The following is a 27665-nucleotide window of genomic DNA, read 5'->3' as shown; positions in this document are numbered from 1 at the left end:
TTATAAAACAAAAGAAGCAGAATCATGTAGAAACATAATAAATTATTTAGGTTGTATAAGGCACAGATACACATGTAACCCCACAGTGCCTCCCGCTTTGCATACTTTTACTTTCTTTACAGTTATACAATCTCTTACAGGTGATTCATTATCGTTACAATCTGATACTTCTGATACTTGATGATAGATCATTTCAGCATCTTTTTGGGAGTATATCAACAAAAACAGATATTGGTAGTACTATTTTTCAGCACTGATTTTTCAGCTTCCACCTGCTCCTTAACACGGAAACGTAAAGACAAAAACATTTTCCCTGCTGCTTGCGTTGTCTCCAAAATACACTCTAGTGATAATGGACAAGTGTCAATCATAACTGGACTTTGTTACTTGATATGATTTGAGGTTGTACAATGTTTAAATGTCTTTTTGTTAAACCTTGTGTTCATTTATTATACTTCTAAAGAACTAAAAAGTAATAGCCCCATAATAAAGATTATTTTAATATATGTATATGTATTTATATATTCATTACACAGTCACTGACAAAGTAAAGAAGAAATATGTAAAGGTTTAAACTGTATGAAGAAGTCTGAAATGTACAGTACATGCTGCAGAGTACAGCTACCTTTAATTGTATTCCTACTACTATAAACCCATTTTAATAACACTTTTAACCATGTTTGTGTCCGGTGTTCTGCACAGAGCGGACCCATGCTTTTGTTACAGATGAGACAAGTAGAAAGTCCAAAACATCATATGTTCATTTCAGGAAAAATAAAAAAAATATTTCATGTTTATCCGGTAAAATATACGGAAGCCCTGAAAGGCAAGGTAAAAAAGAATTTGCGGGCAATGTTGGCCAAAACCTTACAAAGTTTATCTCCTAGGTACAAGATAATATCTGCTACGTAGAAGATAACATGTCCCTAATAGGAGATACAGGTTGGGTTAGGGTTTTCACTTTGCCTTTCAGGGCTTCCGTAAGAAAATAACTTATGATGTACTTATATCTTTTAACTTATATCTGACTGAATTGTGTCAGATCTAAGTAATGTGTGACTCTAAATGTGAGGTGAAATTATAGCCTACTTGCTACTTACTAAGGATCAGCCTTGTCTATCCCAGTTTTTAACGTCATATGGTTAAAAAACAAAGCTGACCAGGGCAGCCAAATCCAATTTTTTTTTTTCAGAGGCACACTTGAAATTGAGTGTTACAGTAGAAGAAATCTTTGCCAATCATCTGCAAGATGGCGGCTAATGCTGCACAAACAAACAAAAAAACCCAGAAATGTAATTATTCTCTTCATTAATAACCATTTAAATGTCGATTCAATGTATTATAGACGTTTTCGGAGGTGTAAGTGCCACCGGCCTTGTCAGTCACGTAATACACGGAGAGTTTGAGCCAGGCTAAAAGCTGTTAATGTCACTTTAATATGTTTATTAAGTTTTTGATATATTTTCAGGCGACAAAGTAAACATTTAGATTCCCAATATGTGGTTAGTTTATCCAAATAACGGCGAAATTTGCTGCAACATTCTCAGAGATGAAAACCACCTGAGGGCCGGGCCGGGTTCGGACAGATATTTAGAAAATATGTTCAGGTTCGGGTCGGGCTCGGTCACATCAGCACGATAAGGCATTGAATTGATTGATGATTTAAAACAACTTATTTTTAGCCTAAACTTGGATGAATGGATTATGTAAATAGATCCCATGTTGCAGTTTAGTAGCCTATACAGTTTTCAAGGAAAATGGTAAGAGTGATTTTCAATAAGCTGCATTTGTGTTAACGTGAGCTTGTTGCCGCGTGTGCACTGATGTGCTCATCTGTTGACATTTCCGAATGCCTTCCTACAGTTGCTTAATAAAGCTTTCCATACAAACAAACATACAGGTGTCATTAGTATGAGAAAAACATTTGATTTTAACTGTGTCAGGCTCGGGTCGGGCTCGGATATAAATATCTTAATGCCTGTCGGGCTCGGGTCGGGTTCGGTTACTGCTCTGTCGGACGCGGGCCGGGCTCGGACAGAAAAATGCGGCCCGATCTGCACTCTTAACACGGCTGGCCGCATAGGGAGGATGGGTGGGCGTTAAAACACAGGACTTTCAAGCCAGAGAGCAGATATCGCTTCCCGGGGGGAAACTTTAGACTTTCACCCAGGAAATGCGTGTTCCTTGGGAGTGTTTAAAATGTTTCATAATCTTAACTAGTCGTTTTGGTGCCTAATGTTAATTTTCGTTGCGGCAAAATTATCATATTTTGTGGACTAAATTTAACCATAATCTCCACCGAAACGTACCCTGGTTCAAAGTCACCTTTTTCGGTTAACGGATCTACTAACTGCCACTGATACGACCGAGCTGTGATGGAGGTCCGTAACCAGCGTTGCGAAGCTCTCTAGTGGCTTAAACAACTAGCAACTGCTGCTCGGCATCATGGAGCTGGTAGCCAGCAGGCGTCACGTGACCACCCGGATTCACTTGACCAGCCGGCGGTCTCCTAATTTCGTAGAATATCATGCGTTTTGGTGTGCATACATTTTCGTACGATATCATACGGACCCGTTCATGAGACAATGCGTTGACTGATGATCTCAAACGGAATCTGATATTACAGTTTTCAGTGGACTTTAGCTGACTGTTTTTCTGTTTGGGGTGGAGATGTGTTAACAGTCTGAAATTAATTCTGCGGAAATTAATTCTGCAGAAATGAATTCTACGGAAAATTCTGCGCAACATTCTGCGGAAAATTCAGTGTCCGCAGATTTGGTGTGACATTGCTGATGAAATATCAGGGTCTTGAAGGGTTGTTGCATTTCATAGGGGAAGATTTCAACCACTACCCGTTGTAACCCTGTTCCGAGTTGCAAGTAAAAAAAAAAGGGGGAATCAAAAACAAGGGCTAAGGGTAAACATATGAAATGGGCTCATACCCAGACTGCTGTCTCAGTGTGGTATGGCGGTGCTGGCGCCAGCGCCCATCTCTTTCTCACAGATAAAGGGCCAGTACATAGTGCAGGGGGCGTCGTACCAGCTCCGAATCGCCACTCGCTCCAGTACATGTGTTTTCACAATGTAGCCACAGTCCTCGTTGATGTGGTTGTTAGGCTCGCCGACCTCCCAAAAACTGCAGTTAGTAGAGAGAAACAATCAAACAGAGTTTAGTTTATGTAATTGGATTGTGAATTTGTCTATGGTAAAGACCGGGGGTAAGACTGGACAATCATTGGCTTCTTCCAATCCCTTTTTCGAACGGGTCTAGGGTTATTGGAATTTTGTTTTTCATTTTTTTGTGATTCGTTTATACATAATTTTTTTTCTTTAAATGGTTCGAAATAAAGATTTTATCCATTTATTTATTAAAGCAAGATAAATACCACTTTGGTCAACAATATCTTTAAAGTCATCAATAAAATATACTACTAAAAGTACTTCAATACTGAAATAATGTTCATATCAGATCATTATGCAGAAAATCAGTCTGGAGATAAACATAAACGTTGCAGATGGCATAAAAAGTGGTTAAGGGGTTCAAGGATAAAGGTTAACTATTACAATAAATGTGAAATCACCCAGAAATCATCTGAGCAGAGCCGAGCCAGAACAACATGAGGAAAAAAAAAGGAAACATCTCAGCAAGAAAAGAGGAAGGGAAGGAATGTAGGGGGCAAAAGAGGAATGTCAAAAAGTTAGTCACTTTTCAAAAATAGGAAGAGAAATCAGATGATTATTAGAAAATCTGCTGAGCACAAGGTAGAAAAGGAACTTTGGAGAGAGAAAAAAAAACACACTGAGTACAAAACATTAAGACCAGCCAAAGGAAAACAAGATGTATTGTTCCACAGTCCCTTAGGGCGCTGATGCTTTTGTTTTTTTATCAGAGGTCAGAGGTTAGGGTCACCTGCAGCACAGCGCTCTGCAGCAGTTTAACAGCCATTACATAACGCTGCTCAGAGCTGCTGTATGCAGCCAGAGCAGGCGGATATGAACCTGCCAGCTGTTTTCTCACGTCTGGAACATCTAGAACTCTGTCCTTATCATTGTTTTTGTACTTAACAATACTCCACTGTTCATTTAAATAATAATAATCCTAATAATATGTCCTAATTTAAATAAGGCCAATAGATTAATGTTACTACAACAAACTTTTGATTGACCTGCCTGCGTTTTATTGTTTATGTATTACTTTGTAATTTGAGTTGTGCATTGTCTTTTTAATGTGTATCGTCTTGTACGTTTTATGCAAAGCATTTTGTGATTTGTATCTGAGAAAAGCGCTCTAAAAATAAATTGTAGGCCTACTTACTTACTTTACTTACTTACTAAAATTCATGTTGATACAACTGGAAAGTAGAAGGGGACTCGGAGAGCGCAGACATCCGCCAAGGCCTTATATCGCAATGTTAAAGAAAGTGAAAAATAATTTGTGTATTTGCTATGAAAATGAATGGCTTCTTCCTTGGCCCATGCTGCACCCTTCCACCAAGTTTCAAGAAAATTAGGCAAGTAGTTATTCCGTAATCCTGCTGACAGACAGACAGACAGACAAACCATAACATAACCTCCTCAAAATAGGTAGAAATTCAATATGCAATTTTCCAGTGGCCACAGGTAAAGTAGCTCTTTGTCCAACCAACAGTCCAAAACCCCTAAATATTCAGTTTACAATGAATATAGCAGAGAAAAGCAGGCTGACAGTCATTGAGAGAGGGGAGGATGTGCTATGGTTTAAATTTAGGGATACAGTGAACATTTCCAGACAGTTTATCCTGGAAAATATTCATAGTGTTGCTCTTGGGTGTTCACATGAAAAGTGACCGAAATAGTTGGAAAAAAGAGCTGAGAGAGAAGTTTAAACTCCTTTCTCTACACAATCACAGTGTAGAGTTGGTGTGAGTGTTGGATCGTCGGTTTAAGAAATTTGCAGAAAGTAGTAGAGTATACTGGCCCCTTGACAATGCCATCCCTCGAGCCATGCTACTAGTGTGGCTTAAAATAAGGATCACCTTCTGACATATACTATACTAATTTTTTTGGAGGCCAGGAACTTCACTTCCTTTTTTTTGGTTCCTTCCAAATGAAAATCGTATGCACCCCACGGATCACTCTGCAGTGAAACATGAAGTATTGGTTTGAAGTTTGCGCTTAATAATGTTTATTTGCTTCGTCTACTTCCCCTCTTTCCCCCCTCTTTTTTTTCTCTGCTGGCTGCATCTTCCCTGTGGCCACATCACTTTTTATTTGGCTAACAACCGTCACTGTGCAGCTTGCAGGTCAAAACCTGTGCCAAGTCCGTAGGTATGCGAGAGGTCAACGTTCAGCGGAGGCGCAATGGTTAGTCAATCTGTGTTTGTCCAAGTATGTGTCACCAACAGTCTGGCGCTAGAGGAGTGAACCTGCAGAAATGTACTGTTTATCATATTGAAGCTCTTAACTAGATTTTCTGAGTCTCCATATTTTGCAAGGCTACATTACATCTTCTGTCTTGTCTTTTTTAATATCTGGTCAAGTTCTTCATATTAAATAATGAATGAGAAACCTTTGTTTATTGTATTCATGTACGTTTTGCAGCCCTTATTGACTTATGGGTATTGTTTTCATGTCTCCTCCTTATGTTTATCTTGTTAAGGTGAATATCTGCATACCTTTTTTAGTAATTTTTCATTCTAGTAGGCGCAAAGTTTCTCCATTCGCCTCTCCAGTGACCCCTCCGTCAGCTCCACAAAATGTATGCTAAATTGTCTTTATTCTTTTTTTTTTTTTTACAAATGTAAGTTGTGCTATGTTGCTGTATATGTGGTTAGCATTGGGCGGTGATGGCATGTGGCTATGAGTCTGTCATCAGGATCGGGAAAGGAACTTGCCAGTCTCCTGTTGACTTTGCTAGCCTGGGCTAGCTAGCCAGTTGGCTCAAGTTTTCTGGTGTAAACATCAAAGTAAACACAGAGGAAAAGATGGAGAAGATGAGCTCAAGCAGAGCCCATCTACGTAGAGCCTGTTCACTCCCTATTACGCCCGATTGTACCGAATTTGGTTGCACCAGAGTTCCACTGGGGGTGATCGCGGTCCAGTAAAAAAAAGTCTAACACCCAGCAGTGTGTATTTCCTTAGCCTCCCCTTTGAATGCAAAATTACTAGACAAAAAATATATCCTGGACTTTGAGGGCTATAGCTCCATAGACCACCAGTCATTCTGCACTCGCCTGTGAGCGCCCTCATATGGAACCAGAGTGGAACTGCAACCAGTTTGGCCGGAAGTATCCAGAGAGTGGAAGTTCTTCCCTTATTATAAATTCTCTGGCTCAAGCTAGCAAGACGATCTCCAAGGACATCCCATGACTATGAGTTGCTCATCGGGATAGGGAAATCAACTCACCAGCCTCCTGCTGACTCTGCTAGCCTGACTAAGTTTTCAAAAGTAAACATCAGAGTAAACGGAGAAGATGGGGAGGACAGTGTCAGAAGAAGAAGTGGGCTTACCCTCCAACCAGCGGGGTGCCATCCACCCATTTCCACTTATCCTCTGTGTGCTCGTCAGTGATCCCAAACCAGAAGGCGTTCCAGTGGCCTCTGGGAAGAAGATCCCACAGAAACGTCTGAGAGGACACACGCACGCACACACGCACACACGCACACACGCACACACACACACACACACACACAGGAAATGTTGAAATATAACCATCACTGATGGTTTTTGTGCATGCAGCACAGAGACAGCTCAATACCTGACCTTTGAATAAATGTCAGATATAATGCTCATTTTCAGGTTCATACTTGTACTTTGGGTTTCTGCTCGAACATGTTAACATGGTTTAAACAACATATTTCTGAAGCGGCTGAGAGCCACAGATAGGGTAGGGAGGTACGAACAGATTGTTGTTTTTTGTGTTTTCATGGGTTTGTTGATTGTAAGACATGTATAGAATAACACCAGCCTTTAACAGTTAACGTCCAATGCCGTTTGTGGTTTATCTTGTAAGTGACAAATAGATTCATTTCTTTGAGGTAATAAAATGTGTTTGTTCACAATGAATCAACTTTTAAGTTTGGTAATAAGTAAATAAAGTGAGTGAAGTAACCTTCCCTGATACAGTTGCAAAAGAAAAACGGTGTTGCTGAGCTCAGTAGAAAATGAAGATGCTCTGCCTGATAAAACACTTTTGTTCTGTAGAAGACTCACTCAAAGTAAACTCCAACGGACACAAAATCTTAATGGCGTTCCACACAACAAAATGGCAGCATTGTGATCGTCACGTTGCAACCAGGCAGCTGTACCTGCTCCTCTGCCGTGTGGATGATGGCCAGGTGAGCGCCTTGGCTCTGACAGTACGACTGGCTCTCGGGCCAATCTCTTGTGGTTCTGGAGATGAAGTAACAGCTGTTGTTGAAGAGATACCAGTCCACGGGGCACAGGATAGGGGCCTTCATCATAGGTTTGAGCACATTGGGAGCTGATGGCACACAGAAAGAGAGATTGGGTAAATGGGAGGCAGAGCAGTAACATCTCAAAATCACACTTTACTCTCAGACAGTAACAGTAGCTCTACCGTAGGGGCTAAACGTTGACATGTATGGTACCAAAAGACCCAAATACAAATATGGAGACCTTTTACCTTTTGTGGTCATCTTGGTGGCCAGTTTGGCCAGCAGCTCGTCCTTCTCTTGCTGAAGCTGGTTTTTCTCTTGCTGCAGTTTGCTGATGGAGGCAGTCAGAGCTGACATGTTTACGTCCTGCCGCTGTATCTCGGACGTCCCTTCAACACCGCTCTGAGTTTTGTTCTTATCTGTGGAACATAACAAGCAATGGTCCACTAAATAAAAATATATAGTAAACTTTAATAATCAACTTAAAAATTATTTAAGAAGAACACCTTGAGACAAAAACAGTCATTTTACCTCTCAGAACACGGGAGTAGCATGTATACTGTCTCGATTGGTTAGTTTGTTTGTGTTATTTGTGTGACTTTGGTGTTTTAAAGGGTTAGTTTGGATTGGACCAAAGTAACACAATAACACAACTGAAGTAATAGAAAAGAATTGAGCCAGTAGTAGTCCAGTAACTCATAGACAACGGCTTCAGTTCCTCGTTGTAAAGGGCTGTCTGACAGCAAGATATAACGTACATTTAAACTGGTAGAGATTTTTTTATACATACTTTTAGCTGCTGCTAATGCTACTCTAGCAGAACATTATTATGCTTAGCATTTGTGCGTGTACTCCTGAATGCTTTTCAGTAGGGCTGGGCGATAGGGAGAAAATCAGATTCCACGATATTCTTGACCAAATACCTCAATATTGATATTGCAGCGATATTTTAGGGTTGACAATTGGTACTTTAACAAAGTATCTTCACACTTAGATTTTAGATAAATAATCATCGGTAATGTGGACATAATGTCTAAGTCGGGAAAAAGCAAATAATAGAACAGCTAGAATAGCCTGGTAAGTTCAGAAAAGTACATCACTTTACTGTAATGCAGCCTTTAAAACCAGTAAAAGACAACACTTATGTCATATCACGATATTACGATATCCAAAGTCTAAGGTGATATCTAGTCTCATATCACAATATTGATATCATATCAATATATATTGCACAGTCCTACTTTTTAGGTGTGGAAATATGAGGCTATACAGACTTAATCATACACCTTTATTACATTTGCTACCTGAAAGATGAAAAAAAAATTAATGATGGATAATAATCAAAGCAAGGTGAATTTTGTAAATTAAATGTGTTTTCATGCAGGACAGGATGGAATAAAACTGCAAACAGAATAAAAGTCTCTTAAAGTATCCATAATTAAAGTATCTATAATAATGCACTCACTGTTCATCATCACAATTTTTTTTGCAATGAATTGCACTTTTCACTGAAAAGAATTGCATTTCTTAGATAATGAAATGTATTGTCAAATCATGATAATTATCTAAATAAACAAAAGTATAATTTTATTTCTTTGTCACATCTTCAAACCTAAGAGTGTTTATGCATTTACAGCCTAATGATCACATTTAAAAACACTTCAAAATCTTCACTTTAAACTTATGACTAAACTTATGACTCAGCTGGCAGAACGAAGTTCAGCTAACGAGCTCATTAAAAGCAGCTTGTCAGCCTTCTGCGCAAACACACATACCAAATATGTATACAATTTGGCATACTATTGGGAAACATGCCTGAAATGTCAGTGTTGCAAAGCTTAGACCACTGGATCCTCTTTTTTTCTGACCTAAAACTGTTCATTCAGCAATTTTTATAATATTCGCTGGTGCCTCCAGATGATCAACATTGAACAAATGTGTAGACATTGCATGTGGGAGAAATTTAACAGCAGAATAGAGCAAAATACAGGATGTATACATCATTTAATTAAAAAAATAATGACTTTTAGGGCAAATGTTTAGTGAATTCAAAAGAAAAACACAGTATCAGCTCATTTGCTTTAAAATCAAACACAATACACACATTTTTACAAGCTACATGTGGTCTGACTACGTTAACATACAAATGAATGTAGAATTTGTCTTCTATCTCGTTTGATAGTGTCTGTACTCACAGTGTGCGGTGACAGCTATGATTGAGATCAACAGGATGGCACACAGCGTAGCCAGGCAGAAGGTGACAAGGCGGTAGGGCCCTGGGCCGCTCGGCCTGGGGATCATCATGACTGGAGATACTGGGTGAGCTGGAGGTGGCAAGGGGGAAAAGGTTGTTAAGATGAAGATAACAAACCAAGTTTTTTGGATACTACATATTGATATGTTTAATGCTAAAAAAACACAATATTAATTCATTTAAATGTAAATGTTACTCTAAGTTTTGAAAAGATAACACATTCTTTCCCCTTATACAACACAAAACACAGTTGCTCAATTCAAACCGATTTTTACAGTTACAGTCCTCATACCATCACTAATGGGATGCCACAGGGGTCTATTCTCAGCCCATTACTGTTTACATTGTATGCACGTAACATATATATAAAGATACATCCTAATGAGTACTTCATTGTCTATTGTATATACCTTGGACTCCTCCCTAACTCAGGCTCTAACTCATCTTTAGTCTGCCTTCGATTATTTTTCTGTTGATGGACTAATCAATTAGTCAGCTATTCGCTGCAGCTCTATGCTGAAGTATATAATATTACATCATATTATATAACACAAATACTTAGCAATCTGGCTTAATAGTACATTGTCTATTCAACACTTTATTCAAAATTTAAAATGAAATGAGGCTTTCTGTATAGAATTAAAAGATGTCTGTCTTAACCGTGAAACTATACCAGCAAGACAAATTTCCCCTCAGGGAGCAAACAAGTTAAAGTTGAAGTTCTTGTCTGCATTCGATTAAGGAGATATTTTCTACTATCCCCATCATAACTTCAGCAGCTAAGCCCTGTTTATCATAGTGCACTACATTTCATCACATTTTGTTTGAATTCCTTTCAAAAGCCAATAGTCAGCTTTGATCAATTAATCTGAAATAAAGGGGAACCATTTAACCTTTCACCCATATAAACATCCTTACTTGATGGTATTTTCTTCTTTTGTTAGATTCTTATTTTAAACTAATTCAAATGCTAACAGTAGAATGGTAACATGCTCAAGACAAGGTAACTGATAATTATGAGGTGTTATGTTTACCATCTCTGTTTAGCGCATCATCTTGTTAGCATTTGCACTGAAACAGTAAAAGAAATGGACTTATTGGTGGTGCTAGAGCAAAAGATGGATTGTGTTGACCAGGAGGGACCATGAATGTGATGATTCTGTGACATTTTGTAGCCTAAACCACCATATTTTATGCCTGTCAAGCTTGATTCATTCTGTATTTTGCACTACCATGGTTTTTTTGGTTTTACTGTAAGTTATAAAGCAACTTTTACTTTTAAAAGTGCTCTATAATAACAATTAGTTGATTAATTCATCAACAGAATAAAAAAAAAAACTGTTCATAATGAATTAGCAAATGTGAAAAAAACATAGTTCAGCTTCTAAATTGTGAGGATTTGCTGCTTTTCTTTGTAGTAAACAGAACCTTTTTGTATTTGTTTTAAGATGTCATGAAGGGCTTCAGGACTTAATTTTCTGACATTCAATAGAGTAAACACTTAATTGATAAATAGAGAAAATAATCTTGAGATTAATTGATAATAACAAAACTATAATTATTAGCAGCCATAATATTTATTATTGTAATAAACAAGTGGCCTAATGAAACATGAAAAATATTCTTTATTGCAACACAAATATTTATTCTATTCTACTACACGATCCAAACAGTGTTGAACAGGAGCATTACAGGGATACAAAATGTCTGCAAAACTGGGCTTGTTCAGACAAGTCACAGTGTCTCCTGGATGGATCAATTTATGATAAACTTATTTGACCTCTTCCCCCAGACTGTGTGGATGTGTATATACTGTGATTGATTGACATCTTCTTGTTTGCTTAGTTTTCACAATGCAGCATGCAGTAGGCCATAGGTGTATGCAAGATATTCCTGCATACAGCCACATAGAGAGAGAGGCATTCTATCCAGATTTTATGCCACACTACCACTGGAAAATGATGTATAATGTTGCCCTTTTGACTTATTTTAAGAAGTGTCTGTTTGAGCCTACACGTGAAGATGTGTCACAAGCTTTTCAGTTTTTAAAAAGGGATACTTCACCAATTTAGCATTAAGCTTTGTCTCAGTAGAAACCCGGTAGTATTTTTGAATGACTGTGCTTCCCTCCCTCATGTTCACCTGAGAGGAGAGATCTCTGTATTATGGGTCTGGAAAAAATCTCCCGATGACGTAAAACGACGATTTCTGCATCATCGAAAGATTTTTTGCCCAGATGCTATGGACTACAGCCCTACTTCTGCATATTTCCAACCCGCCCATAGGGGGTTGGACTGTCGGCATTCTCCGAAATTTCACGAACCAAAACGAGTGTCAGCCATCTTCAATCCTCGCGTAGCTTAGTGGCTTCTCAGCATCAAAACTTTAGATAGATAGATTTATTCATCCCGAAGGAAATTTTAGAACAACAATTATGTGCATTCACACTATCGCACACGTGTACCACCGGGATCCATTGGTACAGATGGGAGAATATGCAGGACACTTTATTACAGATGGAATACTCGACACAGCTTCGCCCGCCTGCTATGGAGACCTGCGGTGTTGCTCGATGCCTCCGATAAAGGGACATCATCAGCGGGGAACGTTGAACGAGTTTGCGGGTGGAAAACTAACGTTAGCCGGCCACCTGTTCCATCAATCCTGCTTGCAAGTGTCCACTCATTAGACAACAAATTGGACTACATCCAACTTCAACGAAACTCCCAACGCGAGTTCAGAGACTGCTGTGTTTTTGTTGTTGTGGAAACAATTGCTGTATTGGACTATCCAGCTAGCTACCAGGCCGGCTGCTCTGTCGCCGGGTAAGACTAGCTAATGGAGGTGTGCTGTGTTAACACGGACTGCCTGATGCAGAAATGGGGGTGCTTGTAGCCAACTAACTGCTGGTGGAGTTTGTGACTGTTAAATGCCGACCATTCTACATTCCACGCAATTTTTTATACTCGGTGATACAGCACGCCAAGCGCTAATGCTAGTAGCTATGTGTTAGCTGAACTTTACAGAGCATATCATGTGTGTGCACTAAATGTAGCCTGTTTCGTATGTCGTTTTTATATAATGTCGTTTTTATATAATGTGGTTTTTATATATTTTAATTGTGTAACCAATTGAACCAACGTTGTTTCGTGTATATGGTTGAAACGACAATAAAACACACTAAAGTTGAGTTAACTGTCTCACTGTCTGTCTGTCTGTAAACGGTAGGTGTGGCTTGGGAGTAGACGCTAAAGCAGCGAAGCAAGTGCATTCTGGGATTTGGTGTCTTTCAGCCACATAAGCCAAAAACACATTTTCTGGCTTTTCTCGGCCTAGAAGCCACCAATTTCTAAAATAATTTCACATTTCTACTACATAAGTGACCCAATTTAAAGATATATTCATCTTTCCAACGGTGAAATAGCCCTTTAAGTTTTGCCATAAGTGTTATACAAATAATTACAAAACCCACAAACCTTACATAACCCAAATGAGTCTAAGAGATATGTATCATACAGTATACAAAGACTGACATTATGGATACATTTTGTATATTTCACTGCGTTTTGATTTTTGATTTTTTAAAGAGACTAAAAGAACATGAACTCAAATATTAATTTACAATGAGACTGTAAAAAGCAAGTGCTTTTACTTCCTCCATGAAAATGCAGCAGTTGGATCAAAGACTTGAAGTTGTATTGTTTAGTGAGTCCTTACCACCGAGTTCCACATCTGGCCTGCGGTTCAGGTCGTCATATGCTCCCTCATCGTCTATCAGTTTGGAGTACATCCCCTCACAGGCCCGGGAGTTCCCGTTTGTCGACATTACAGCAATGTTAGAAAGATATAAATGTTTAAAAAGTTTCAGTGCAGCGTGAAATCGAGAAACAAACTCCCAGTCAAGGTCTGACTCAGTGCCCTGAGTTCTCTCTGTAAAAACAGTTGATATCGTCCCTGGAGTCAAGTACCACGGAGCAAGTCAAATGCATTTCCGTTATATGTTTCAAAATAAAAGCCCTAATAAGTTTAGTTCACTACAGTAAAAGTAGTAAAATCACAGTAAAAGTAAAAATGTCCTACATTCAAAATGTTTAACAACGCAATGTTCAAATATTAAAAGTAAGAGTAGGCTACTCATTTTGCAGATATAAATGCATGGCCCCTATCAGTGTCATATTATTAGTCCATATATTTATATTGGATAAAATACTGGACTAGAAGTAGAAGTACATTTCCAGGATAATTGCCTGACATGCGCCTAATTTTTCGTTTGCTTCAGTTAAGCAACAACAAACTTCTAGCTAGCAAGTTATATGCTGAAAATGGCAAATTTTTAAGAAAATTTATATCGTGGAACAAGACAGGCCTACTTGGTACTTTGTAAAAATTTACAAAGACTGTTTATGCCATTTATCATCTGGTTTTGGGACCAATCGGTGGGTTTGCTGTGGACAAAGTACACATGGCGATATATAGGTAAGAGCAAATTATGTTTAACCATGTATCCAGCTAATTTAAATAACTCACGCATAATACGCGTGTATTGTGCGAACACTAGACTTCATTTAATATTGTATGTGGCGTTTTCTTTTGCGGGGTGTTTTGTACGCTGCACAAGACAATTGAGATTGGTTCTAAGAAATGCAAACAACCCAAAGCATTTTTCTCCTATCCCAGAGTACATCAGTGGTGTAGCCAAACCTTACTCCACAGCTCTGTGGAGAAAGACGTTGTTAAAAAAAAGGTTGTTAAAAACAATGTATACCATGAAAGAATTGTTTCCATTTTGTTGGATACAGCCAAATACTGTTTTTTCCCCCCTGAAAAGCATTTCACAAAATTCTCAATTTAGATGTTGATGGGGAAATGAGTTACTGTGCACCACAAGGCAAAATAAACAGTTCCCCCACTATTATTTTATAAAACCAATAACAAATACAAATATCCACATACAAACTATATTTACCTACAAACACACTGCAAGTATTCACTGATTAAAAGTAAATACTTAAAAATATGAAACAGCATAAAAGAAAATGTTATTTCCCACCATTCATTGTCAAAGTGAGTATTACCCAATGGCAAGAAACAGGAAATCTCTACTTGACTTACTCAATTTGAATTATTATGAAGGCAAACTTGTATGTTTTCTGTACTTGTGGTGTGCTTGAAGTCACTCTCTTGTGCCACATTATTTACCCAGACCTCTGCGTGTCTCTGACCTTTTAGAGGAATTATGGGAACATATGTAACACTTAACACTCAATCAGTTCAGACAAGTCACAGTGTCTCCTGGATGGATCAATTTATGATAAACTTATTTGACCTCTTCCCCCAGACTGTGTGGATGTGTATATACTGTGATTGAATGACATCTTCATGAGACTCTTGTTTGCTTAGTTTCACCTGTTAGGACAAAACAATGCAGCATGCAGTAGGCCATATGTTTATGCAAGATATTCCTTCATACAGCCACATAGAGAGAGAGGCATTCTATCCAGATTTTATGCCACACTACCACTGGAAAATGATGTATAATGTTGCCCTTTTGACTTATTTTAAGTGTCTATTTTTGGAGCCTACACGTAAAGATGTGTCACAAGCTTTTAAGTTTATTTTTTATTAAGTTTTGCCATAGGTGTTATACAAATAATTACAAAACCCACAAACCTTACATAACCCAAATGAGTGTAAGAGATATGTATCTGATACAGTATACAAAGGCTAATTACATAAACAGCGCTTGTGAACACAAAGAACATAAAGACAGTATTTCACTAAACGCTACAGGGTACAGTTTACAATGGGGGTGGGGGAGGCGTGTGTGTGTGTGTGCATAAATAGGCGTGTCCATGTGTGTAAGTGTATGTATGATGAGTGTTTCTGTGATTATAGTATGAAATGTTGTGAGTCGTGGTACTGTGTTATAGATATGAGAGGGAGTGGGTATGAGGTTTTGAGTATGTTGGATTAGGTGAGGCTCACCAGAAGAAAGGGAGAGGAAAAAAGGGAGTGGGGTGGGGGTGGAGCTTGGTAGGAGGGGTATTTGTCTATAGGAATTGAGGAGCAAGGTGAACGAGCCAGTTATTTCCTCCAACCGCTCCGGCCCCCACCGTGGCCTCATCCCTATCCTACTGATTTGTCTAGAATGCTTTATTATGTATTGGTGTGGCATGAGCGGTGAGGGTGTATGGCGGGCAATGGTGAGGCATGTTTGATAGGGTTAATGGTAGGTGAAATCGCGAAAACTGGGTCACAGGCAGAGAGGGCCAACGGAGCTATGACTTTAGGAATTTGGAAAGTGATGGCCAAATGGAGAGGGAGTCTTTTGAGTTATTATCTACGGTGGCCGACAGGGACAAAACCTGCAACTTAAGAAAACACACGCAAATAGACAAAACACAAGCAAATTAAGAAAACATCTTCATTAGTTTGACAACACATGTGCAGCATTCAGCAAACGCGCTGCAAATACACACAACACAACCAAATACATAAACGCACTGCAAATGAAAAATGATGCAAAAAGAAAAGCACGCAAACCCTGAAAAAAAAAGCGATGCAAAAAGAAAAACAACTTCATTAATTTGAAAACACATGCGCAGCATTCAGCAAACGCACTGCAAATACACACAACACAACCAAATACATAAACGCACTGCAAATACACACAACACAACCAAATACATAAACACGCTGCAAATACACACAACACAACCAAATACATAAACACGCTGCAAATATGAAACGATGCAAAAAGAAAAGCACACAAACCCAGAAGAGAGAGAGAGAGAGAGCAACTGCATAGACTGTAAATATTAAGTCTATGTTTGAGATATGTTTTCTCTCGTTTGGTGGGTGTGTCTCTCAGGTCACAGGTGATACTCAATCAGCAGAGACGTCTGTAAACTCGTGGTGATAAAACATTTAAAACTGCATCAGCGTTTAACGTTGACGTTTGTTTAAGCCATATTACATGAGAGGGTTTAATTTCGAGGTCCGAAATTACTGAAATATAGGCCTCCTCAAGTATAATATTGTGATTATACAACAACGGTTACCAACAAAATAAGTGATCAATCTGTATTCATATTGTGGAGCAATTCGTTCTTGAAATACAAAAAACAGACAGGATTTCTAGTCCCTCCCTGTTTAGTAAACCAGCCAATTTACCGTGGGATTTATCAATCTGAATAAATCCCGCTCGCACATATGAACACAAAACTGCTTTGCTAACTCCAACGTGTTGTAAGTAAGACATCTGCTGAAAAAGTTATTGTATTCATTAGCATGATTGCCGTACTGTTTAGTTCACAAACATCCAACACACCAAAGTACAAACACATAGCGGACCAGACGCAAGCTTTTATTTTGAAAAGCCGACGCTCGGGGATGGCACCAGCAGGGAGGGCATGAGACGGGAGCATAGACTGTATGTTATTAATATATTATGTTATTAATAATAACAATAATATGAATTTAATATTGGTTAATAATGGTCGAATATCAAGCTGTTCCACTTAGCTGCTCCCTCTTGTGAAATCTGGATGCTGAGTTTTTTTTGTTGCATTTGTTTTCTGGGTTTGTGTGCTTTTCTTTTAGCATCGTTTCATATTTGCAGTGCGTTTATGTATTTGGTTGTGTTGTGTGTATTTGCAGTGCGTTTGCTGAATGCTGCGTATGTGTTGTCAAATTAATGAAGTTGTTTTCTTAATTTGCTTGTGTTTTGTCTATTTGCGTGTGTTTTCTGAAGTTGCAGGGCGTTTGCCCCTGTCGGCCACCGTATTTATAAGATGGGCTATTTGATATTTCTAGTGAGATATTCTCTTCTGGGAAAAGATTACAGGACTCCTTTCCACCTTCCTTGGCTGCTGCATCACAACTTCCCCATATTTCTGTTTGCTTGGAGATACCTCCACAATCAACCTGAAGCTTTTAAGTTTCTGACGTTGGTTCCCATGTTGCTCTTCCTCCATTCAACACCCGGTGAATAAGGCTTGTCACGTCTTGCCTTTTCTCACAAAAGGCTGCATTGGTTCTCACAAGGGTGTGTTCTGTCCCCTCTGATATTATTATTATACACCAAACAGCTACAGCTATCAGCCCAAGAGGTATTTTATTACATACGCAAATGATGCAATCTTAGGGCAACAAGAAGCACTGCCTCTTTCTGATGTCAGGGAAAGAACTAGATAGTTTCTGACACTTTTTATCTGTTAAAAATGAGTATATACTGTATGCAGGAGTAGAGTCACTTACTTTGACAAGTACCATGCAATGAATCATTCAGAAAGCCTTAATCATTCAAATTACCTTGTCTCTACTTGCAGATCCAGTGTCAAATGTGACCATCAGGGCCAACATGTCTGAGACAGTAGAGTTTAACAGCACTGTGGTTCTCACCTGCTTTGACAAGGGCTCATTCCTCAAATTCTCCTGGATGCATGTAAAATTAAATTGTATTGAACCAAAGAAGTATTTTTGGCTCTTTTTATCAAATCATTTTCCTAATTAATATCTAATTAATTCAATCTCTTGTTTTGTTTTTCTATTACTTGTTCCAATAATTGGTCTTGTGCATTTTCCATCATTTTCACTGCAGGAGGCCACATCCAGTGTGCTGACGATCAGAGGTATTGTGAGTTCAGACCTGGTCAGTCTCTCATACTGCACAGCTGCCAAGCATCTGGAGGCGGAAAAGAGAACTCCCTTCAACCTTACTGTCATCTGTGAGTACTGCAACTGTAGCAGTTCTTATTATGATGATAGATAAAAGACCTTAAAGTTCAGATATTTTAATGTAACATGACTCACATAAAAGCTGAAATTTCTTACTATACTGTAAACCGTATGTGTAAACCTAAATAAATAGTTGACTTATACACATCGCAACTTAACAGGAACTTCTGTTTACTGACTTCCAATTGTTTGTATTCCAACCGTCAGTTTGTGAAATGGTCACGTTATTTAATCTATTGATTTGTGTGTGTTTTAATCTAATGCATTTCAATGGGAAGCATATTTCGTGATCACAGCATGCCTATGGTAGCGAGTAGTATGAAAAGCCAAAAACAACACAGAACTTTCATCCCGGAGACCGGGGATCGTGTCCCGCGTGTGACACTTCATTTCCCCGTTGTTCTTTTCCTAAACACAACCGTCCAGTTGTTGTTGCATGTCCCCCAGATACCGCGGATCGTGTCCCGGCGTGTGACGTGTCCTTTCCCCGTTCTTCTTTTCCTAAACCCAACCTCCGTATAGATGCTACGTGCTGAGCACCACGAAAAAAACGAGATGAACGTGTCCGTGTACACGAATCAATAGATTAAAAATAACGTGACCATTTCACGAACTGCCGTGAGACCATGTTGTGTATTCTCACCTTGCTGCAGTGACTGAAGTGTACTCCGTGAAACACAGATTTTCAGCCTGGCATTAAGATGGTGTTTAATATGTTATAGCTTTAAAGCTTTTAGTTTTGCTTTGTACACTGTTTGTATTGTTATTACAAATGATCAGGAATTCAAGTTTTAAAAAAGTCTGTGAATTCCAAGAAAGCTTAGTAAATTAGATGAAAAAAAAATGTAATTGAAAGGCAAAGAAAATAACAGTTTTTAGTGTATTTGTTGTGTTAATTTCACTATTATTTAGAAAAAAGGCCATTAAATTAAAAAAATGGCCACAGTGTTCTGATCTATCCAAGAAGATTTAACCCAACTGAGACTTTGATAAGTTACCAACAACTAAAACCTTGAGTTAAAGCATTTGAAAAACTAAGAAAGAAATCAGTGAATAGCTGATAGAAATCAAGTATCCACACGACAAGGTCTGGTCTTTTAGAAAGGTTAATTCCCCAAACTGCAGTCTTGCTTCTGTTGTCACCAGTGCTTCCCTTAAACATGTGCAATGTCACTTTTGGACCAGAAGATGTCACCATTAAATAAAGTATTCAACTTTGAAACTCCAGTGACAGCATGGGCCAAATGGGATTCATATGTGCAACAAATCACACTTTTACTGTTACAGTAACTAAAATTTGAAGATGATTTTGGTTTCCTTTTTCAGTTCCTACAAACGCACCTGCACCAACACTTCCAACTCAGCCTGGTAGGTTGAAGACTTTATTTTTGTAATCAGATATACAACAATAATACAACCTCCTCAGGAGTAATCTAAAAAGTTGGCATGTGCATTTGAAGCAAGATAAATACAATCAAGTAGAAAAATGATATCAATTAAAAAATATAATTTGTGACGGACCAAAACAAAACTACCTCCCATCAATGTGTTGCTGCAGCAAACCCCTCCAACCTTTTTAATTTAGTAGCCTTAATATTACCTGTACCATAACTGTAATTGAGAAATAATCATTTTCAAATCCAACATTTATTCTTCTTCTCATGTCTGGTCATGTTTCTTTTTCTGGTGGTAATCTGTTATTTAAAGAAAATCGGCCAGTGAACCCCCTGTTTGCTAATGTTAATTAGGTGAAATAGTCTCTGAAAGAAGATAAAATACTTATGATTTTTCACATGCTCATACAAATATGTGCGTGTGTAATAAAGGTTAATAATAAAACAAGAATTAGAAAAAGAAATGTAAAGAATAAAAGTTAAATGACAGAAAGTTATAAATAGGTATTGAAATGAAAAATAAAGTGTGTAATGACCTGGTGTGTCCAGAAAGTGGGCTGTGTATTCTTCCACAATATATAGATGTTAAATGTGTTACATTTGTAAGTCTAAAAAACTTTAAAAAATGTACACGCTCAAGTGCAAATATGTAAACATGCAGGATCCACAGATTAATAATTCTGGATTCAATTAAATTAATTGTATTGGCATTTCAAATTTACAGTTCATCTTGCTTCAATAAATCCAATGTTTTTAAGTTCTAAGATAACATGGCAGGTCCCATGTCTTTGCAGGAACAGAGAGCGCCGTTTGGTCACTTAAAATCCAATTTTTTCTCTAGACATTTAAAACGCATCAACATTCAATCAAAGAGCAATCACAGACATTTACAGTCTTCTTATTTTACATATACATTTTTTCTAAAATGAATATCCCCAAAAAATCTATATCACAAATTATATTTATGTCACTATATGAAATTGATGACCAAATGTTCTTTTCCTCCCACAGCACGACCAAAGGAGCGTCCTCATATACCAACACCTCCCCATATACCACCACGTTCTTACATGCTACAATGTCCCCATAAACCACCACGTCCGCATAAACCACCATGTCCCCATATACCACCATATCCTCATATACCACCCAACCCCTTATACTATCACGTCCCCATATACCAATATGTCCCCATATACCACCACATCCTCACATACCACCATGTCCTCACATACCACCATGTCCCCACATACCAGCATGTCCCCATATACTAAGCTTGTATCAGTTGTTTCTTTCCTGTCCTGAGTTATGATTTTACAAGTACAACTTTAAAATAAACTCAGATTTAAACAATTACTGCATAGTAAATCAATGTCTTATTTTTAGGGATTGGAGGGAATTTGCCGCAAATACGCTACATAAAAATGGAAGCATTCATTTGCACATATCCTTGAGTGCCATGTATTACTAGAAATCTTCCCGTAATCCCTTACTATGTGATGTGGAAATGAGAAACAACAAAAAAAAGTGTTAGACAGCCAATATTAGAGGATATCTAATATAAATGTCTATTTTCAAATCATAATGCACAAAAAAGGTAAGAATTGAAATACTCTAAATATGTATTAAGGGATCATGCTAGAGAAAGGTCTCTGTCATGAAATCCACGTACTAACTTCAACCATAATCTTATATAATTTTGATAAAACTTTATCAACGTAAGAAAGCTTTTTTGCACACCTCTTTTGTCGGGCAGGTGCGTAGGATATGATCAAAAGTAGCAGATCAAAAGCTTAGAGAAGAGTCCCGCAGACAGACCATTACGCAAGCAATACTTTATTTAGAAAAATAAAACGTTCAATTCAATTCAATTTTATTTATAGTGTCAAATCATAATAGGAATTATCTCAGGACACTTTACAGATAGAGTAGGTCTAGACCACACTATAATTTACAAGGACCCAACAATTCCAGTGATTCCCCCAAGAGCATGCATGAATGTGTCAGTGCGACAGTGGCAAGGAAAAACTCCCTTTTAGGAAGAAACCTCAGACAGACCCAGGCTCTTGGTAGGTGGTGTCTGATGGTGCCGGTTGGGGGTATGATGAACAATGGCAATAATAGTCACAATAAAGATATTGTAATAGTTATAATAGTTCATGGTGTCGTAGAGCACAGCAGGGCATAACAGGGCGTGGCAGGGCTTTGGCCGGACATAGCAAGTCGAAGCTGGGCATTGCAGTGCGTAGCAGGGTGTGATAGGGCACAGCAGGGCGTAGGGCAGGACCACGGCCACAGCTGCCACCATGATATAGGTGCCATCATGATCCAAGATGATAATGCTGGGCGGAAAAAGAACATAAGGACTCCGGGGAATAAGCTCCCCGGAGCTATGTTAGTAACAAGCATTTCTGTGACACGAATAAAAAAAAAAGGCTGTCTAGAGGTTTGTTTTAAGTGGGCGTTAAAGGATATATCCTGATCAAAAATAACTCCTAGATTTCTAACAGTAGTGCTGGAGGCCATGGCAATGCCATCTAGAGTAATTATATCTTGGGATAATGATGTTCGGAGGTGTTTAGGGCCCAGCACAATAACTTTTGTTTGAGTTTAACATCAGGAAATTGTAGGTCATCCATGATTTGATATTTCTAATGCATACTTGAAGTTTAGCTAACTGACTGGTTTCGTCTGGCTTGATTGATAAGTATAATTGGGTGTCATCCACATAACAGTGAAAGTTAATTGAGTGTTTCCTAATAATATTGCCTAGATGAAGCATATACAAGGAGAAAAGAATTGGTCCAAGCACTGAGCCTTGAGGAATGCCATGGCTAACTTTAGCATACTTGGAGGATTTATCGTTGATATTGACAAATTGAGATCGAGCAGAGAAATAGAACTTAAACCAGCTTAGTGCGATTCCTTTAATGCCAACTAAATGTTCCAGTCTCTGTAAAAGGATGGAATGGTCAATAGTGTCGATTGCAGCACTAAGATCTAATAAGACAAGTATGGAGACAAGTCCTTTGTCAGCAGCAATTAGAAGGTCGTTGGTAATTTTCACCAGTGATGCTTTCTAAATCCTGACTGAAAGTCCTCAAATAGACTATTCCTATATAAAAAGTCACATAACTGATTAGCGACTACTTTCTCAAGGATCTTGGAGAGAAAGGGAAGGTTAGATATAGGTCTATAGTTGGCTAAGACCTCAGGATCTAGCGTGGGTTTTTTCAGAAGAGGTTTTATCACAGCTACTTTAAATGACTGCGGTACATAACCTGTTAATAAAGACATATTGATCATATCTAGTAATGTAATTAAGTGTTAACCACAGATAACGCTTCTTTAAGTAGCCTCGTTGGGATGGGGTCTAATAGACAAGTAGATGGCTTTGCTGAAGAGACCTTTAGCATTAATTGTTGAAGGTCTATACGAAAAAAGCAGTCTAAGTATATGTCAGGTCCTGTCGTTCTTTCTAGCACTCCTGCATTCAAAAGTGAACCGTTAGAAGTTAAGGGCAAAAGGTGATGAATTCCATCCCTAATTGTTATAATTTTATCATTAAAGAAACTCATGAAGTCGTCACTACTCAGAGCTAGGGGAATAGATAGCTCAGTAGAGCTGTGGCTGTCAGTCAGCCTGGCAACAGTGCTGAAAAGAAACCTTGGGTTGTTCTTATTTTCTTCTATCAATGATGAGTAATAGTCTGATCTGGCATTTCTGAGGGCCTTCCTATATGTTTTCAAACTGTCTTGCCAATCTAAACGAGATTCTTCCAATTTGGTGGAAGGGCATTTACTTTCAAGTGTTCGTGAGATTTGTTTTAATTTGCGGGTGTGGGACTTATACCAAGGTGCTAGTTTCCTTTGCTTCATCATCTTCTTTTTGAGAGGAGCAACAGAGTCTAAAGTTGTCCTTAGGCGGCCTGCCTATGGACAACTTTAGCACCGTCTACAAAATTATCAATTTGGGAGGGACTAAAGTTAACATAAAGGTCCTCTGTTATATTAAAGCACGACATTGAGTTAAATGCTGTTGGAATATTTTCCTTAAATTTAGCTATAGCACTGTCAGATAGGCATCTAGTGTAGAAGGTTTTATTTAATTTCGTATAGGTAGTAAGAATTTGAAAGTTATTAAAAAATGGTCTGATAATAAGGAATTCTGTGGAAATACTATTAAATCTTCAATTTTGATGCCATTTGACAGCACATGGTCGAGTGTGTTGTTAAAACAGTGCCTTTGCCTTATGCACATTCTGACTGAAACCAATTGAATCTAGTAGTGAGTTGAAGGCAGTACTAAGACTATTGCTGTCAACGTCCACATTAATATTAAAATCACCTACAATAATTATTTTATCTGATTTTAGGACTACACATGAATAAAACTCTGAGAATTCAGATAAAAATTCAGAATACGGTCCTGGCGCTCGGTAAACAACAACAAATATAATTGGTTGTAGTGTTTTCCATATCGGATGTTGAAGATTAAGAACAAGACTTTCAAACAAGTTATAATTAAGTTTAGGTTTAGGATTAATTAACAGGTTTGAGTCAAATATGGCTGCAACTCCTCCTCCTCGGCCTGAGCCGAGTATTAATATGACTGGGAGGAGTGGCTTCATTTAGACTAACATATTCTTATTGTGCCAGCCATGTTTCAGTAAAACAGAATAGATAAATTTGATTATCTGATATCAAATCGTTTACCAATATTGCTTTAGAAGACAGAGATCTAATATTTAATGGTCCACATTTGATTCTCCTATTCTGTTCTATCGTTGCAGTGGTTGTTTTAATTCCAATTAGGTTGTTAAGTATAGCACCTCGTTGGTTTACGTTTGATTTTACCAATCTCAGTCGGGGGACAGACACCGTAGTTATGGGATTATGAATGGGTGGCTGCTCCAAAGGAAGCACAGAGGAGCGTGTAGCGCTGTACCTGTGATTACTGATATTATTGATTCTTACTGGAATGATATAGCTGGTCTGTGGGTTAGCAAAGTTATTTGTAAAGGAGTGAGAGCTTATGGAAGAGTGAGACTGGGAAGTGCGCATGTGCATGTGTTTACGGGTGCAAAACAGTCAATCAAAGGTCTTGGTCTGCACGGTGTGCCGTAGATTCTCACATACAGTCATGTGAACAAATTAGGACACCCATGCTAAAGTTGACTAAAAAGAGGAATAAAAAAATCATCTTTAGGAAACTGATCTTAATGCCTTAATTAAAAAAAATTAGGAAAAATCCAATCTTTAAGGACACCAATTTTCTTTGTGAATGAATAATGTATCATAAATAAATAAATGTTCTTCCTTAAAATACAGGGGGCATAAGTAAGTACACCCCTATGTTAAATTCCCATAGAGGCAGGCAGCTTTTTATTTTTTAAAGGCCAGTTATTTCATGGATCCAGGATAATATGCATCCTGATAAAGTTCCTTTGGCCTTTTTGGAATAAAATAGCCCCACATCATCACATCCCCTTCACCATACCTAGAGATTGGCATGGTTTTATTTCAGTTAGCCTAATAGCTGGTTTGATTTGCATTGAGAGATGATTTTATGGAAAGTACCCCATGCCAATCTCTAGGTATGGTGAAGGGTATGTGATGATGTGGGGGCTATTTTTAATTGGGGGGGGGGCTATCCACTGACTGTAAAACGATCTGGAATCCCTGATTGTCGAGTGCTAGCACTATAAATGAGCAGTTTAGGAGTTTCTCCATCTCTTTGTTGGTACCAGGCTAAACCTTTGTAGCTGCCCCAAACATAAACATCCTGACTGGTCCTACAGTTGATGGAGACGGAGCCTCCCAGAGCAGAGCTCACTGCTCCAGGCTGAGTCACTGTGACCTGGCCTCTGGACTCTGAGGATACAGAGACAAAAACATAAAGCAGCGTCACGGTTTAGTCGGCTTCATTTCAGAGGGACGGATGTTGATAGAGGAGAGGAGTTTGATTCTCTGGACTTTACCTGTGAAGCAGCAGCAGAGGAGAGTCCAGATGAGGACGGAGATCAAAGTCATGTTTTTGATGAGGAGGATTTCTGTGTCTTCTGTTGTCATGAAGGACAGCTGTCAGTCATCCAGTGTTCAACTCTCAGGACTATAAACTCTCCCAGAGCACTGGAGCATGGTGCTGCTGATGCAAAGTGGCTCTCTATGGAAATGCTCTGACTGACTCCAACAGGGACTTGGATTACTCTGATGATGCTGTTCATCAATGGATCAATCACTTGATCAGAGTATAGTAAATGTTAGATTTAGGGTCCCATGGACCTGCTGGAACATTTACAAGAAGTATTTTATTCCCTATTCCATACAGCCATTGAACACAGAATGACTCCATCAGGGAACACTTGTTATTTTATAAAATTTGCTCTCTTGTATTATTTATAGAACTTATCTGCTGCTTCCTGCCCATTTACACTATTGTATATTGTATTCAGTATATTCTATATGTTTTTAATGGTGTGCTGTGTTATGTGCATTGTATTTACCTTTGCTGTACTTTGGGAGAAGCCAAAGACAAAATTCCCCTGAGGTGGACAATAAAGTCAAATTACTCTAATGTCTTCTGTTATTAAATTAATTATGTACATTTAACAAATATTAAAACATGCATTAAGGAAATCTGCAGCACTGTGTTATTGTCAGTTTTCTTTTTATCTGACAAGATTTTACAAACAGCCTCATTTTGGTGAGTTTGTTTGTGTCAAAGTCAGAGAGCCGTGTCTCTCTACAGTGAGAGGTTTTTGTACGGCGGCTCAATGACTTTGTATCACTGTGGTGGACTTTTGGTGGAGGAACCAGACTGAATGTTGGAAGTAAGTCAAACTTTTAAGAAACTATTATTTCATGAGCTATTTTTCTTCCTTTTACTTTCTGCACTACTAACTTTTCATATTTGTGAAATATTAATCTACAAGTTTTACAGAAATATTTTGCACTAAGAGATAAAGGTTTGCTGTTCAAATAGAAAAAACAAAAGTTCATTGTAAAGAAAATGAAATATTGAGTCAGAGGATTAATCATTATTTCCAGCTTTAATGGTAAAGTAGCATCTTGAGGGCTTGTAGGTTTAGTTCAGTCTGACAAAGTCAGAGAGCCGTGTCTCTCTACAGTGAGAGGTTTTTGTACGGCGGCTCAATGACTTTGTATCACTGTGGTGGACTTTTGGTGGAGGAACCAGACTGAATGTTGGAAGTAAGTTTCTGCACAAATACTAAAAACTATATTGTAAATATTGTAAAGTAATGTTTTAAATTCTGTTTACAGTCGATGAAATCTATATGTATTCACGTTTTTATGTCTCCTCCTTTATCGTGGAGACTAACTCAGAGCAGCTTCACTAAACATTTCTTTACACATTTCTGTCAAACTGAGATTTAAATGACTTGAAGTGTGGAAAAGATAAAACTGAAAAATTGTTCTACAAGATTCATTTTTCATTTTCCACATCAATGATAACTGTTTAAAACAAATGAAGATTCAGATATTCAAACAATTGAACAGAGCAAAGATAAAGATCGGTGTTTGAAAATGTGCAACATCTCTTTACTGTGTCATGTATTGTTTCAAAGTTTGAAAACTATTTGAACAGTTTGGTAATGATGATCAAAATCCACATGAAGAACATTTGATGTTGTCAGCTCATTTTCTGGATTTGTTTCTATTACACTAAATACTTTAAAGTCATGTATAGTTAGGTTGTTGATGGTTTAGATTTGGAGGTTTAAAGATTGGTCTTAATGTTAATGTTTTATTCTCAGTGTAGTTTGATATATATCAGCTCATTGTGTAGATGATTCTCTCTGTGCTGATTTGCATGAGAGGCTTCTTAAAGGGAAGTGAAACAATGTGTGAGTGAGTGACTGGTGGAGCAGAAAAACCATC

The 27665-nt window shown here is 38.2% G+C and overlaps 1 protein-coding gene and 1 gene segment (V, D, J or C); one reads left to right on the top strand and one right to left on the bottom strand.

Annotated features, from left to right (window-relative positions):
- LOC144529260 (Ig kappa-b4 chain C region-like) overlaps window positions 1-27665 on the top strand; it is a 128202-nt gene that overhangs the window by 99916 nt on the left and 621 nt on the right. Inside the window, 1 exon segment of the C gene segment in view lies at window positions 26559-26596. Within this exon segment, the coding sequence occupies window positions 26559-26596 (38 nt within the window).
- LOC144528861 (uncharacterized) lies at window positions 2621-13598 on the bottom strand. The gene is made up of 6 exons (XM_078267715.1): window positions 13349-13598; window positions 9573-9701; window positions 7626-7796; window positions 7288-7463; window positions 6490-6605; window positions 2621-3136 (listed from the first exon to the last, which is right to left on the bottom strand). The coding sequence occupies exons 1-6, from the start codon at window positions 13455-13457 to the stop codon at window positions 2956-2958; spliced, it is 882 nt and encodes a 293-aa protein (XP_078123841.1). The 5' UTR covers window positions 13458-13598; the 3' UTR covers window positions 2621-2955.

The sequence above is a fragment of the Sander vitreus genome, chromosome 14, assembly GCF_031162955.1.
Source record: "Sander vitreus isolate 19-12246 chromosome 14, sanVit1, whole genome shotgun sequence".
Classification (NCBI taxonomy): domain Eukaryota; kingdom Metazoa; phylum Chordata; class Actinopteri; order Perciformes; family Percidae; genus Sander; species Sander vitreus.
The sequence above is the reverse complement of the archived record's forward strand: the minus strand, read 5'-3'. Positions and strand labels throughout refer to the sequence as shown.